Source organism: Daphnia magna, linkage group LG2, assembly GCF_020631705.1.
Source record: "Daphnia magna isolate NIES linkage group LG2, ASM2063170v1.1, whole genome shotgun sequence".
NCBI classification, from domain to species: Eukaryota; Metazoa; Arthropoda; class Branchiopoda; order Diplostraca; family Daphniidae; genus Daphnia; species Daphnia magna.
In genome coordinates this window covers 7,590,945-7,606,713 of record NC_059183.1, presented here as the reverse complement: position 1 = coordinate 7,606,713, position 15,769 = coordinate 7,590,945, and the positions used below count along the sequence as shown (strand labels likewise).

The window sequence follows — 15,769 nt, the reverse complement described above, 5'->3', positions numbered from 1 at the left end:
TCAGCAATAGCCTGAAGCTTCGGCTGATTCAGGTGGCCTCTAAAAATACATTTTGTAGCACCAAACTGAAACATCCTAAAGGGGAATCCTTCATCACTTAAAATAAAAAAAAAAAAATTATTTCAATCTTGTTAAAGCTTTTATCTTTACCGGAGCTGTTGCAATGTAGTGGTTAAGATTTCCCAGCATTCGATTTACGACAACCACATTTTCTCGTTTTAAAATAAGCTAGCATGACGTAACGCAATACGGATCGTTTCGTTCGGCACCCACTTCCCATTTCCGGATGTCGATTTTTGTAATAATAAGCAGCTGTGTGCCATGTTTGGATATTCACTAATATTCCATTGCGGGACACGGATAAGTGTGCGTTAATCAGGATTACCATCTTCAATGGCATGGCGAACGAAAACAGCGAGTATCGAGTGGTAGTATTTGGCGCTGGGAGAGTTGGCAAATCGTCGCTTGTCCTCCGCTTCCTGAAGGACACCTTTCGCGAATCTTACGTACCCACTGTCGAAGATTTTTACTGTCAAGTAAGTCATAGCATCAGTTCATTTTGAAAAATTGGCAAAATGGAACGATATAGCTTCATGATGGTCTGAGTAAAATTATTTTTTGTTGATAGACAAAGTATTGTTAAGATTTGCTTGTTTGACGCAGTCTGGCAGCTATAGTCGTCAATTGCTACTCTACTGCACACAAGTCCATCTGGATGTGCAACCAAGATTTGTAATGTCTGTTATTAAAATCGTATTTTGTCTTACGTTTTTTTACATGGTATTCATAAGAACGTGGAGTTCCTATCCTACACTCTCGATGACCAGCTAATACCATGCAACAACAATTCAGTGTGCAATCTTCAGATCGTTGACACATCAGGTAGTTATTGTTTCCCGGCCATGCAGCGACTCAATATTTCCAAAGGGCGTGCCTTCATTATGGTCTATTCGGTAACATCAAGACAGAGTCTCGAGCAACTCGAGTCCACCTGGAAAACCATCCGCGAAATCAAAGTATATATTTTTTTCCCCTTATTTTACTACTACTTCGTTTGTACTTTGCTGTTTGGCTTTTCTTGGGAAGTAGCGTCTACTTACAGTATATCTTTAAGTGTATTTTATATGATTTGCGAGTCGAGCTTCGTTTCTTCTCTTCTCTATTTGTCTGTACAAATGAGCTGAATTCTAAGCAATTTCCTACGCACAACTCACCAAAATTAATTACCACATTCGTTTGAAACATTTCGTTCTCATATTTTGCTACTTTGTCAACATAAGGGCTCATTAAACAATGTACCTGTAATGCTGGTTGGCAACAAATGCGATGAAATTGGAGCGCGTGAACTCACGGTCGAGGAGGGCAAAGAACGAGCTCGTCTCTGGTCGTCGTCCTTCATAGAAACGTCAGCCAAGGCCAACTACAACGTTAAAAAACTCTTCCAGGTACGTACGTTGACTTTTACGTGTGCAATCTATCACTCATTCGTGCAGAAAATGACGTGTTGGTCAGCTGTGTAACAGATTTTTAGTTATGCATAATTGGCAATTGGGAGATAATATTCATAAATATTTAGTATATACTCCTGGTATGTTAAGAGTGCTATTGACTAACACGGTATTTATTTTATTTTATTGCTTGCTTAAGGAGCTGCTGCGTTTGGAGAAGACGAGAACCTTACGCATCCCACAGGATTTCCAAGGATTAAGAACAGCGAACGCTAAAAGTTGGCCTTAACACACGACACATATTGTACTGGGCCTAAAGATGACAACCAAAATTTTATCTTTTCCTTTGCACAAAGACATTGAGGAAAATTTCGGATGGCTTTATTGATTTTTTTTGTGTGTTTTTTTTTTTTTACTTTTTTTTACCAACACCCATTACAGCTTAATTTTAACCCTTGTTACATGTGATAGACCGTTAACATCCTTCTCGAAGTACGAAAAAATTGCTGATTGTACGTCACATTATTTTTATTTCTAAAATTGGTGACGTACAAATTACGCCGACGCCTCTCCCCCTACCTGTGGGTGGGGGGTAACAACAGGAGTAACACCAGTTAACAGATGACGAGCACACTAATCGTCAAATGCGATCTCTTCCGACTGTTAGGCTACATCCTGTGGAATCACAAATACGTTCATGCTGTAAACGGTGTGAACTGTCGTAATCTTTTCGTTAAATTTCGTACACAGGATGTAAAATGGGCTCTCGATGTTGTTGTCCCCAATGGGAATGTGGTAAAGAATTCCCAATGGAATCTCAATGATTCAGCATAATTACGATACAATGAGCATGGATGACCGCTACATCATCCATGAAGAACAAGTTTAATTAATGGCATATTTAATGTGTGTTTTGCGAAATTAAAGACCACACAGATGCATACAGTCATATCTTGCTCTTGTTCGACCCTCACCCATTGTATGTTGTATGCGCACTTCTTAAAACTATCCACTTTGTTCCCACCGTCGATATTTCTTCTTGGGACAGTACACATCTAATGGTCCTGAAAATGGCCACAAACTGAATTTGAAGCAAATCGTGCGAGACTCATCGAAAGATTTCATGGTATCGTTAAGAGACGTTGCACAGAGAAAGTATAAATAGTTTTTGGTAAGTACTAGACGAACATCAGTTCCTCACCCGCCAGCCTTCGCGTTGGTTATCTCTTTTTCCTGTTCAAAAATGAATTTCCTCGTAAGATTTGACTACACTTTATCATCTTTTTATTTAACCTATAGAATCATAAGGTGCTGAGCTACATATAAGTTCTTATATCGTGCGCACAGGTGTTATTGGCTTGTCTGCTTGCCATGGTCATCGCTAACCAAGGAACACCGGCAATGGAACTCAGCACCAACATTGAAGTTCCTCCCGACCAAAACGTGGAAGACTGGTATTATCGCACCTATTACGGTCACTATTATAATCCTTACGGCTACTACGGTCACGGATATTGGCGTGGACGCCGCTCTGTTGAGGAAAAGAAGCCGGAAGCCTCGGTCAACGTGAAACCTGATACCACTGACCAAGATGGCAACCAATACTTTAGTCGTGGTTATTACGGCCGCCATAGTCCCCACGGTGGATACGGACATCGGCGTGGTCGTCACGCTACTAAAGATCAGAGTACTGAGGCATCTTACTACCCCAGCTGGGGATACAATCGCGGGAACTACGGCAGCTATCCTTACCGTTCTTCCTATTATTATGGTCACTATCCAGCATCTTTTTCTTATGCTTACAGCCATTAAGTGACAATCCAACAATCATAGCATCGTTAACAAAAAACAATTAACGTAGTCTAATCCTTCTACTAACATCTTCTGTATGGGGTCTGCTAACATAATGGCTTTCATGGTATTTGGGTGTGTAATTCCTATGTACACAATACACTCAATGATGGCATCTGGACTATCTTTACGAAATCTGAGTAAGATCTAAGGTAACTTCCATTACCAAGCCCTGCAAAGTGCAAACATTGTAGGTAGTACACAATTGTTTGTAAACTTTCCACTGATTGCAGCCCGACTAATTGTCGTTTTGCACGGCTTCTCTCATCCCTTGTTAGGGTTCCTGCACAAATGCGTTATGCTGATATCGTTAAATAAGCGCAAGATCCAACATAGGGCTAGAAAGCCATACAAGGCGAGCGTTCGGGCCTAGTATGATGTATGACCAGCAGCGTGAGCCGGGTCGCGCCCGAAAAAACTCTATTGAGCTTTTGTATTCGTTCAATGACAAACTGTAGGCTCTATTTTAACTTTTTCTTGCCTAAATTGTTGCCATCTAATCAACTTATGTCTAGAGCAATACACTCTACGTTTTACCTTCTGTCGATGAATAAACAGCAAACATTTTCGCATACTACTTCGACCGAAGATAGTTGTTTGAGAATGAAACTAACCAGCATTTTGTGGCACGCAATGTTTTATTCCAAATGGTCGAGTCGATTCCTGATTCCAGTAAGACGCCCTTAGACGACGTTTTTCGAATGCTGGCATATTTTTTATTATCAAAGCAGAAAAAAGGAAATACCTGTGAGTATCAAAATGTTAGTCCATTTCTTGTATACGCACATTGTTTTTAATTACCAACATCTCGTTTCTCGTGGGAGAATTTAATCTTGTTTCGAAAAGTGCAAAGCACTGAGATTCATGCTCGAATATGAAACTGATAGTTAATTACCAAATGTAAAACCCAAGCTCAAAGACCAGTATACAAATTTCAGTAGTGGTAGCTCCAACACCATCATGGCCTTGATTGAAATTACACTGACTAGTTAATTGTTCTTATCGATATCCTCATTTAAACAAATGTCAGCCTGAAGTTTGGCCATTGCAATTTTGCAATCGGAACAATAACATGCCAATATGCCATGAGCCATGATGCCAAATAAGAAATAACCCTGTTAGAAATTGTGCTAATTGGCAACTACGCCATCCAGGAGTAAGGGGAACGCGGAGACAATGTAGTCGCGCGGCACAGTGAGCCACGCGTGGTCGTACCGTTGTTGGCTGTAAAAATAGGGATCAAGTTTCAATGAGTCATTCTATTTTCTCCGAAACAGTCCATTGTGTCCCTAGCAGAAATAAAATTAACAGATATAAAATACCTGTGACCACGAAAGAAACTTTCTTCGCACTTTATTGCGTAATTGTGTTTTTCGAGGGACAGTTGAGTTGAAGAACGATATAGCTTTGCAAGAAAAAGGTTTTTTCTTACATCGCTTGAAGCGCACAAAGGATGGGTTCAGAATTGATGACGATCCAGGTTAGGTATTTACAGCGTCATGTTAAGGAAGGGTAGAAAAAAATTGTGAAATAGTGGGAAGAGTCGCCTGGAATCCATTAAGAAGCCTGTGACGAAAGCATTTCCAGTAGTACAATGTGCCGTTGCCACGTGCGATGTGCATAAAGTCTACCATGGCTCTGAAAGCCGAAATAGTGACAATAAAGTTGCAGGGTAAGATAATTTTTCCATTTTCTGATGCAGACAAAATTATTTAAGAATATTTCATTACACATGTGCATTTATTGCAGTTGTTTCCTGTTCCCGAACTTGCGCAAGAAATCGCTCGAGACTGAATTCATTTTTAACGTCAGGAAGGCTTTAAGCTGTTTTGGCGGAATCCTTCCTTAACTGGAGCACCGAAATTCTTTATTCAACAGGTTAGTCGGCTTATTTGAATGCTGTTCTTGAATTTTTCACTAACGATGGTGTCCATAAGTCGATTTGCTTAAGTAGTTTTACTGGCGAGTGTGGTATCATGGTGGATCAAGAAGCATTTTTCACAATCCAACGTATTTTGTTTGCTGCTAGGGTTATGCAAGTTTACACGAAGGAGTATTGCTTGTGCATGTGGAATGCTTTTACTTCTTTAAAAGTTGCTCAGCATCTCTTTGATTAGTTTGTTCTTCCTGAAAGACATTGATTTGAAAACTGAAAAAGACATTGATCGTAATGCTGTCTTACTGTCAGGCCTGTTTAATTTCATCCCCTTGCTGGTTAAAATCTCTCCCACACAAACATGGGAATTGCTGCAGCCTTTGGAAAATGTTTATTATGACTTTTCATCTCTTGTACTGTAAGATGTAAAAATCGATAGAAGTCCAACAATGATGGTTCAAGCTTTTGGTGATGTATTTGCCAAAGATGGATTTCATGTCAACGTTAAGTACAGTCGGAATTCCAAAACAATTATAGAAAAACATTCACATCTTCGGTACGTCCCGTCTCTTTTTATTTACTTCATATAATTATTTTTCGTTTTTTTTCGGTTCTTTTTCACTATATTTGTGGCCTGAATATCTGCACGAGCGATAACAATGTAGCAAATCAATCTGAAATCCTGTTGGTAAAATCCGTATTTCTTGAACCACGCCTTTCATATATGGTTTGGCTTTTCCTGTATTATTTTCAGTACGTAGGAGACATCTTGTATGTACAATATCTCCCTTAATACCTATTCACTCTCGTTGCGATTCGTCTCGTTCAACAAATAGCTAAAAGTCAGTGAATTTCCAAAATACGTTTCTTTGCAGCTAGGAACCAATACTCTAACCATACGTGGATTACTCTACAAAGTAACCTTGCAGGTTTCTTCTTTGTGCATTACTTTTACGTGTACGTTGAAGAATATCACGCTTGTGCAACTTACAATCAACTCTAGAATTAACCGAACAACTTCTTACTACTACTTGTCATTTTGTTCACATGCAGCTCAAATAACTTTTCCACCAAGCATTTTATCATGCCGTCCTAGTGCATCGTGTTTGCGGCAGAATCTTCTTACTGGATCGATGATTGAACTTGTGGTTTGAGACTTGGAACAAACTTCCTTCGCTCGAGGTTGTCCCATTTCACGTGCTCTTCAGTTTGTCTCATCTCTTTGCATAATTTGATTAGATAGCTAGAAAGGCTCCCTTGGCCTTGTGGTTCATACATGCTTGAGGAGGGGTGGGGGAATGGAACCTATTGTAGAAAACGAATATCATTTGAAGATTCATAAATTTGCAATCGCTGCATACATTGAAACGAGTCGCATAGAACGGACTATTTAAAATGTTTTTCACTTGCACGTTTCACACGCTCCGACAGCTGTTGACTCACTATTGCGTTAGAGTTTTTGATGCTATTTTTATGGAGTAGTAGGATAATTCAAAACATGTCATGTTTTATTCGTGAGTGTTTCTCATCAGTTCCTCGCCCCGCAACTATCATGGAGTTTAAATGTTTGTGCGTTAGGCCTACAGGATCAGAGGGAAGAGGGGAAACACGTGCGCTTCGAGGAACTCCCTCCCGTGACCACATCAAGTACATTTAATATTAAGCCTTTGTGGTATTCTTTATTATACTTTATGGGTCAAGTCCAAGAATCGAATGGGATCCGGTACACTAGAAAATTTATGGTTCACGTATTGTGTGGCTTGGACTGTACTATTATTTATCGCTACAGAAGAAAATTCCCAGTCATATTTTGCCCTATTAAACGACAGAATAACAATTTCGGAACTCAATACAATCGATTACCATTCGAGGAAATTTTGATAGACTGTTCAACGTGTTTGAAAGGCGTTCAAACAAATATCGAGTTTGGAAATCAACAAGAAGAAAAAATAAAGAATTGATCAAAAGTCGATCATTCGGTTCCGGATGCGAGGCACAATGGGACTGAGCCGGAGCTAACATCTCTCAACCATCCATTTCCTGTAGATTTCTATACATTTTTTTCCCCGTTTGCAAAGCTCAATGACGTTTTTCCCCCCTCTTAATCAAAGCATTGTCATGCATTGCCGAATCTTATGAACTGAACTGCGTTTTATCTAAGCGACGTAAACTGCGAGGAGTTCCGAAATTCATCTGAAATAGATGTAGTTAGCGAGATATCATTATTTTCTTACACTATAAGAGCGGTAGGCATGTTTTTGTTGATTGGCTTTAAGCTATGTTTTAAAATGATTGTATTTTTGTCACTTACCTGTTTGATGGTCAGTAATCTATTTGTTTTTTGTCGATGGTTACATTCCCTCCCCCTGCCAAATCGCAAAAAAAGTGGAATTCAAACTTCGTTTAAAATTCAAGGTCTTTGATTTAGCATTGGAAATTATATTTTTGGGTTACACGTAAAGCTGAATGTCCAAGACATGCAATTACGTACGCCTATAGCAAACTTTTCCTTAGCGGTAAGGTTATTGCTTTTGCATGTCACTGTTCCGAAAATCAATGACAACTTAACGATATTTCTTTGAAGGTTAAAACTTTTGGTCACATGAATTAATCTCAAAAGTTCTTTGACGTACAGCCATCCTTTCTTTGCTAATCCCTTTGTGAATAAGCATTTTTTTCTAGCAAGTAAGATCGTTGAGAACATGAACAGAACGGGCGACTAAAGCCAGTTTTTGCCTCGCCTGCACAGAGGATCTCTTTCCCTACTTGCTTCCTTGCCCTTGTGTCTCTTGTATTCTGAGTAATCAAAGACCCAAAACAAACGTGATTTAAAAACTCGGCCAAAGTTGATGAGAAAATCGTCACCTACGCCATGGGTAACAACTCATCTGCATTCTAGATACCAAAATGAGATTTCTAAAATTTGAATAATTTAAAAACTCGTGTCCGTATAAGCTGACGATGGGCGAAAAGTTAGAAAACCATCTTAATGCGTTCATCAATTCTATTGTCCCGCACGGGTCCGTGCGTTTGTTGCCTTCCTTTACAACTTTCCGGCGTGTGCCTGTAGGCAATTTGTACCTTGCGGCATATCTACACTAAGCAAAGATAGTGAATGCGTCGCTTGGGCGATAGATGTGACCTTAAGCGAATGGCAACTCTTCTATAGAACAAACTGACCTCCTTCTGGAATCCTAGGCTTGTTGTTCGACTTAACCACGTGTGTAGAAGAGAAGTATCCTATGCTGATGTAGTGGCTCTCGTCTTCGACAGGACTTGAAACTTTTTATGTGGTCCTTTATTTTACTATTCAGCTGCCTCTGATTACCACCTATGCCAACTTTCCCCTATTCGTATACCCTCGGCAGTACCCATTTCTTATGAAATAGTGATGCAAATCAATGAAGTTGTTGCAAATAAAACAAATGTGCAAATATGGCTATAGATCAATAGTGGTCTAGTGGTCTTCTTCTGTGGTGTGTTGTTTGCCGTTTCGTTTTCCGAGATCCGTGCTAGTGGCGATCATTACGATTGCCTGGTTAACTGCTCCTGTGCGTTGTATCTACCCTGCAGGCGCAAAACACCCGCAAACGATCTCCAGTCGGCATGTAATTACTCTATTTTGGAGGGTTGTCGTGATGTTGTGACTCACAGTATTTACTGTGCGATTTCGGAATTCGTAATGTGAATTGTCGGAATTTGCATTCAAAATGCTCCTCAACTGCGTGCTTGCGGCGTCGTTTTCTATACATGTCGCGTTAAAGTTAGCACCGCGTTTGTTCTCGAATGGGCATTTACTGGTTATTGGTGACAATCACGTCAGTCGACATCAGAATAACAAACCAATCGGCTTTTTCCCGTGACAGGCAAAATCCGACTAAGCCATTTCTTGTCAATTGTTTTTTATTTTTGCAGTTTCCTTGCCTTTATTTGCCTTACGTTCTTACGCTTCTTTTTAGTGTTTTTGGCCTGCTGCTTGACTTCACTCCGAAGAATGAGAGAAATCAAGCGTGGGGCACTCTGTAGCATTATAGGGTTGGGATGTGTAGCATCACCGATTCACTCTATCACGCGGGACTTTCCATCTCAGTGTAATCGGCCGTTCTTTCTTTCCTTTTGCCCAACTAATGGCGATGCCACTTCTGTCAAGTAGGACTTATGCGAAGAAGAAAAGCGCTGCTTTCCGCATTCAAATGTTATGACTGCGTATTTTTAACCTTTGTGTATTGTTTTGTTGTTTTATTGTTCGATTTCACTATTGTTAACAGGCTATTGCCTATTTGTTGACAAAGGTTCTTTGGCGAAATCCAATCGCTTACTTGACAAGGGAATATTGTTCGTCATGCTCTCTTGGAGTTAATGAAATTTGGAATGCTTTGCCAACAAAGGAGGACAAAACAAATCAGTTTGATCTGTCACATTTTCTTTTTTCCTGGTGACAATTTTGTCTATTAAAGTCGCACTAGGATTGGCATTGCTACCTGGCAACCGTTTGAACCAACCCTGTCCTTGTCTTGGTGCATGTTTTTCACGTTACCAGAAATCATAATTGATGGTTTCTATGGGGTAATGAATAGCCCCTTTGTCTTACTTGAAATATTATCCTACACGATTGGGATTACATTGTTGAGCTATGACTGCACACTGGTCAAAGTTTTTCCTGTTCCGTTGCCTTTCAGACATTTATGACACAGAACAACCCAACTAGATAGAATTCTTCAATCATATGGTAAATATAGTAATAGATGGAAGGACCGGTCAGTCATTGTTGTAATGACTACGCGAATCTTGTCATTACATCCGCAATTCACCCGTGACGGAATTGTTTCCCCCAGCGGTTCCTTATACGTTATCCCGCTTATTGCGGTAGGATGGAGTTACAGTTCATCCAAAACTTGGTTCGTCTATATTTAAAAAATACATTTATTGCACTAGGAATCAGTGAGCCCAGAATGTGACCATCTGGTGGGCGTTTCAAGTCGGTTGAATTCACATATGTATGACGATTCTTAGTTTCTCGGGCCAGATGAACCCGCACAACATTTACTGATACGGCATAGGCATAAATACACCCGCAGGTGGTGCAGCGCATCGTCCAACTGCGGGACGCTAAGACTTCTTCTATAATAGAGAAAGAGAATAAAGTAAGAACAATCGAGCCTTCAGTAACGAAAATAATCCGAAGAATTTTCTAGGACAAAGCAGTGGCATTCAACGCAATCATGTAGTGAATATCGATGAGCAAAGCAAAGTATTTTTTTTTTTTTTTTGTATTTCAGTATTAAAAAAAAAAACCTTATCTTTTTGTTACGTCTACGTCTCTTTTGTTTTAGGCTTCTTTTCACCCATTTTTGGTGATGAAGACGTGTCATAGGCACTGGCATGTCTGTTTTACTATATGGGTTCTACAACACCGCATTGTCGCAGCAACATTCTCTTTTCGCTTTATAACTCCCAAAATTTCAGTTTGGTCTTGTATTACTATTATTTATTTATATTGTTTTTTTTTTTACAAAGAATTGAAAATGAAAAAATTTCATTGCTTTGTCATTTTTCTCGTTCATACAGGGCTCTTGTTTATAAGACGTGAAATTCTTTGAGCTATTTTGTGAAATGTCAAACATCGACCACCGGAAACATCTCATTTTTCTTTTGTATCCTTTGTTTTATTGACAACGCGTTTCTCCTTTCAGTACTATTACAACTCGCGTTCCATGATTTGTTTTTTCCTTAGTTTTTCCACTTTGCCTATATGTTACTCTTTCTCTGAACTGTCAAACATTTTCCAGCGAAGCCCAAGTCTTACACGCGAACGCAAAAGCGTGCACTACACATGCGTGATTACTGCAGATACGTGCTATAGGACGATCCCGCCCCTACAGGCCATTTTCTTCTTTATACATCGTCTTTGGCGTTCAGTCTTTCGGCGGTTGTCAGCCTCGTCGGGAGTGTTGTTGGCGTTTTGTTTTTACTTTCTCTCTGAGTTTCAAGGCGAAACGCATAGAAGCGGATCTTTGGACTTTGTGGCAAACAAAAATTCGTACTATTTTCAACAGCAGAATTCATGGCGGGTTTTTTTAATCTAATACACTTTGCATTTGCTTGTTGTGATAAAAGAGAAATCGGCTAAACCCGGTGAATGCGAACTAGTGAAATTATTGTTTTACTTGCTCTCGCCAAGACCAAGAAATGGAGTAGAGCCAATTCTGGGTAATAACATCTAACATAAGGATCGTCTACCCTTCAAATTTTCGGTTAACAGGTCAACGCCCGCAGCTGCCGATCCACGTTTACACGTAGACCAAGGTAGAGAAAGTGAAACAAGGGTTCCTTGTATCCTGTCTATCGTAAGTTATTGTTGTTGACGCAAGTGGCGGCCGTGGGCCATCTAACAAGAGAGCGCCATCATTGCCTGCCCTGTTAAGCGTACGGTAATGGCTAGAGAGGGGGTATACCAATGCGTGTTAAAGAAAAGGGTTGGTTACAAGCTGAATTGAGTTGGACAGTTGCCAAAAGCGAGACTTTTATTTATTATTTTTGTTTTTGCTAAAAAAGAATAAGCAGGTTTTTCATTTTTAAAAATACAAGTAAAGGTGACATACGCAGTATTTGTGAGGATGATAGTTCAACGTAATCGAACGTAACTATTTGTTTTATATTTCCAAACTTTCACCAAGTGACACATGTGTTGTCTTCTGAGAATACCGTGCACAATTTTAGTTGTAAATGGGTGTGTAAAACATATAAGAATCATGAGCTACATACTCGTCGCCTCATTTTTATTTTAGGCATCTCATATCGTATCTTTTAAATATATTGTTTAGATTATTGAGGTTTTTAATGTTAACTGTGCTGCCATGCAATTCTTAAAAAATATATATATACAGTATATAATTTAATTTAACTGGCCATATTGACTATGTATCGCTCACGACCATTTTCATTTGTTGTTTTAGGAAAGCACTGCAGATCGTGCCCTCTACCACAGAACCGTCTATCTTCGACTACGGTTAGTTTTTAAATTTAATCTTTACGTTCAATGTTAGTAAACATAATATCGTTTTAATCTTTGAAATTTTTAAACAAATAAGCAAGCGGCTTCGTTGCTACGAAAATTTTTACTTTTGAACCGTTTTTTCTTGCCAACTGAATTACCTCTGTTTACTTAAAATTGCTAGCGAAATCGTAGGTCATATTTAAAGGGGACGTAACTGAAAGAATGGGTGCCAAAACCGTGTCCTTTACGTTGGCTTACTGAAAATCTCGTGTCCGTTTGGGGTCAGCTCGTCACTCGCTATTAAGCGGATGGCCGATTCGCTACATGATTTTGGGTTGACGTTTCACGCATTCCAATTGTAATCGGGCGTCTCGATAGACAGTTGTCAAGACAACTCTTCTTATTCCCCATTCCTTCGCTATCTGTTCGAAAACATTTTCTGTTGTTCCGACGGCCAAGGCTTCATTGGCAGGCCGGCAAAAACCTTAATTTCCTGTCTGCAGTTTTGTAATAGCCTACTTGATTTCATATTCTTTTACTTCTTGCTGTTACTTTTTTTTTTGCTCACATCAGTTGAACGAGTTGTGATAATTTGCATATTGTTGAAATTGTCGTGAAAGGTGCAACCCGTACCGCAATTCAAAGCGTGCCCGCCCTATAAAGTTTGACATTTTCTACATCCCTTGCGGATGGGAAAAAGTTACCAATTTTGCAATGCTGTTGCCATGTTGAAATTTTTTGAGAGGATGTTGTTGACCGACTGACAGCTGCATGTCACCTATATGGTAGCGCTTTTTTATCGTAGAAGGGTTTAACTTTCTATGAGTACATAACAGCCAAAGAAAGAAACGAATCAATTCTATTTTATCCAAGTTGTTTCCTTTGAGAGAACTGAATGTCGATCACTCGGCTATCGAATTATTTTGTTTCCGTTTGTTTCCGCTACACTTCTATTGGATTGGTTAGGAAACTAACAATATTGGTACAAAAGACTTATTGTTTTCCCTTCTAGTCTTTGCGAACACGTCGTTTCGAATTCCACCGACCCCAATTTTCCCCCATTCTTTCCAACTTGGTTCTATAATTCCCAAAAAAGGTAAGACGTAGAGCTGCGAAACACGCGTTCTTACCGGATTTTAATTCGCAACAAGAGATATTGCACTTGAATTTCTTCTCGTACAGTTAGCAACTCGTGAAACCTTTAAAGTTTAAAGGAATCTGTCGACCGTTCGAATCGCTTTCACAAAAAAATAGACAGGGTTCATCCAATTGCAACCACGTTCGGGCTTCTTTTCTCACATCCAATAGTTGCGCCATTTCTTGAACGATCTTGTCAAGCGTGTCCAGTGTCCAGTCCAGTTATCGGCCCAAGGTATCGATCGAGGGCAGATCTAAAGCTTTTAAATGAATGTAGGGATATCTGCATCGTTATAAAGAAGATTGGTCCACCAAAATGGAAAGCGTAGTTTTCTCTTCTTTTAATTGTATTTACTCATGCAATGTTAGTGGTAAAATTTTTATCAGACAGGGTATGGATTTCCCCAGAGCTGACATTGCAGAGTTGATCGCAAACATGAAAGCTGTAAAGCATGTTAAAAACGCGCCTTTCGTGTTTTTGCGAGTTTTACCTTCATCCATGATGACTGACTTGGTTCAACATTATTACGCAAGCAAATGTCCAGGAATCCTTGCCAAATCGTGCTGCACGGGCACACCGACATTTTCTTGCATTTTGATTTATTAGCTTTTCATGATCACGATCGCCGCATTCATAGAGATACACCCTACTAGTTAAAAAGTTCTTTTTTTTTTACAGTTTCACGCTGTGTCCCAAGTTTTTAGTTTGCCCATTTTGAATTGCAAGTGTACGTAGTAAAAATGTAGCGAAGAAAAAAAAAAAAAAATTGAAAACTCGACATTTATTTTTGGCATAACGGTTATTAACGAATCGTTGCAACAGATTGTAATGAAATTCTGCTTCGCCTAACACGTTAGCTTTCCTATACATTGGTTACACTACGCCATTTATTTTGCCTCCGTGTCTTTCCCAACTTCTTCGCAGAAAAAACCAAAACAAAGGCTTTCTTCTTTCATCGTTTGATTTATTTCAATGAAAAAGAAAAACATGATATCTGTGTTACGTTTTCTCTCCTCATTCTTTCGTTTTCAACATCTTAATTCTGCTTTTTTTCTTAATAGAGAACGATTGCCCACAGTTGGAGGGTTAACTGTCAATTTTATTAAACGATTTCACATGCAGTTATGATTTCAGGGGAAAAACACGAGCTTTAAAATATGGTTCACATCCCTTACTACCTTTACTTGAATCTGTAACCTCTAGGCTAACGGTGGGGCTAGTAAAAACTATTAGACGTGTAATCTAGCGCTATATTTTCCGCAGAAAAAAAAATGCACTGAGATAGTAGACTATCATTCCCTTTCATTTCTGAGCTGACTATCGATTGGTGAGAGTGAATTATTGATCGCCGATGTCTCCGAGATGTCGCACTCTGAAGCACTTTTTTCCTTCCACAATCATTTCCTGTTTACTACACAAGACTGACGTATAACGCTCGTAAGCAACAACAAAAAAATCAGTTAGTTCTTTAATATCTGCTTTGAGAACAACGTAATTACTACCCCGAAAATGAGTTCCTCCGTCATGAAAGCCCGATGCCTTTCATTGTTAATATCATGCATATTACTAAAAGGCTCATTAGTTTAATATCTACTGAAAGACCAGCGAGTGACGTGGTGCGCATCTCCACGATGGGTTATGAGCCCTTTAACACTCTGTTTCCCAAAGTACCATAGTTCTAATACTTTTTGCCGAAAATATCGCTTCTCGTGTCTCCTTTATTGACTATTATATATCTTCGGGGAGTATAGCTATTTGATACAACGTTCAATTTCTTTTGTAAAGAAAACTATACAACGATAAGTGTTTAGATTGATACATAATGGCGATACGATTCGTAGAACAGTGTTAGGTGATGCGACGGTTTTATGGCTGAATCTTGAAGGTATTGCAGTTTCTCTGGTCGACAAACTTCCGATGAAATTCACATGACTAGTATCGATTGCGTCTTGAGGGTGTTTGCCACTCCGCCTTTCTTACTTACTCGTCACCATTGAAAAGAATGAAAGTTTGCGTTTACGGCGGACGTTAGGCGGATATAGGTTATTTCCTTCTGTTGACTACTCTGTTGTCTCGATAACCCTTCCTTTTTTTATTGTGTTGTCTACGTTCTCCTAACGGCCAATAAATGAGGCGTGGAGAGAGGCTCCCAATCCGTCTAGATTTAGACTGAGGATGACACGCAACCAACATGGTTTCTCTCGTTTCGCTCTTCTTTCCTTATGTGCTTTTCGCAAACCACACATTGGATGTTGTACCGTACGTTGGCTAGACCGTTAGAATACAATATTCCTGCGAAATCCCGAATACTGAATGCGGTTTAAGCAACGTCCGGGGCGTTTGTTATGGAGTTCGCAAGCGATTAGCGGAACGGTTACGTTAGACGGTACGTATTCCTGGACCTCGGCCAAATAGAGAACCGCGAATTTCGTTATGGAAAAATGACATACGAAACTATT

At 39.5% G+C, this 15,769-nt stretch overlaps 3 protein-coding genes and 1 long non-coding RNA gene across 6 annotated transcripts in view; 3 read left to right on the top strand and 1 right to left on the bottom strand.

Moving 5' to 3' along the window:
• The first annotated feature begins 326 nt into the window (after positions 1 to 326).
• On the top strand, positions 327 to 2,534 carry LOC116917383 (GTP-binding protein Di-Ras2). Its single transcript, XM_032922838.2, has 4 exons — positions 327 to 536; positions 792 to 1,016; positions 1,281 to 1,445; positions 1,648 to 2,534. Exons 1-4 carry the CDS (start codon positions 399 to 401, stop codon positions 1,735 to 1,737), a joined length of 618 nt encoding a protein of 205 aa, XP_032778729.1. The 5' UTR covers positions 327 to 398; the 3' UTR covers positions 1,738 to 2,534.
• A 30-nt stretch (positions 2,535 to 2,564) lies between these two features.
• LOC116917384 lies at positions 2,565 to 3,414 on the top strand. Its single transcript, XM_032922839.2, has 2 exons — positions 2,565 to 2,703; positions 2,796 to 3,414. The coding sequence occupies exons 1-2, from the start codon at positions 2,692 to 2,694 to the stop codon at positions 3,258 to 3,260; spliced, it is 477 nt and encodes a 158-aa protein (XP_032778730.2). The 5' UTR covers positions 2,565 to 2,691; the 3' UTR covers positions 3,261 to 3,414.
• Positions 3,415 to 3,971: 557 nt separating this feature from the next.
• Positions 3,972 to 4,349, bottom strand: LOC123470193. Its single transcript, XR_006643800.1, has 2 exons — positions 4,101 to 4,349; positions 3,972 to 4,044 (listed from the first exon to the last, which is right to left on the bottom strand). It is a non-coding gene; the product is annotated as an uncharacterized LOC123470193 (long non-coding RNA).
• Positions 4,350 to 4,486: 137 nt separating this feature from the next.
• The window catches only part of LOC116917381, a 30,613-nt gene continuing 19,330 nt past the window's right edge, over positions 4,487 to 15,769 (top strand). Inside the window, exons 1-3 of one of the 3 annotated variants that reach the window (XM_032922832.2) lie at positions 4,487 to 4,971; positions 5,049 to 5,177; positions 12,132 to 12,184. The gene's annotated coding sequence lies outside the window, so the exon portion shown is untranslated. Of the gene's footprint in view, positions 4,972 to 5,048; positions 5,178 to 11,089; positions 11,482 to 12,131; positions 12,185 to 15,769 lie in introns of those variants that run through there. The other 2 variants (XM_032922831.2, XM_032922830.2) reach the window with 2 other exon arrangements.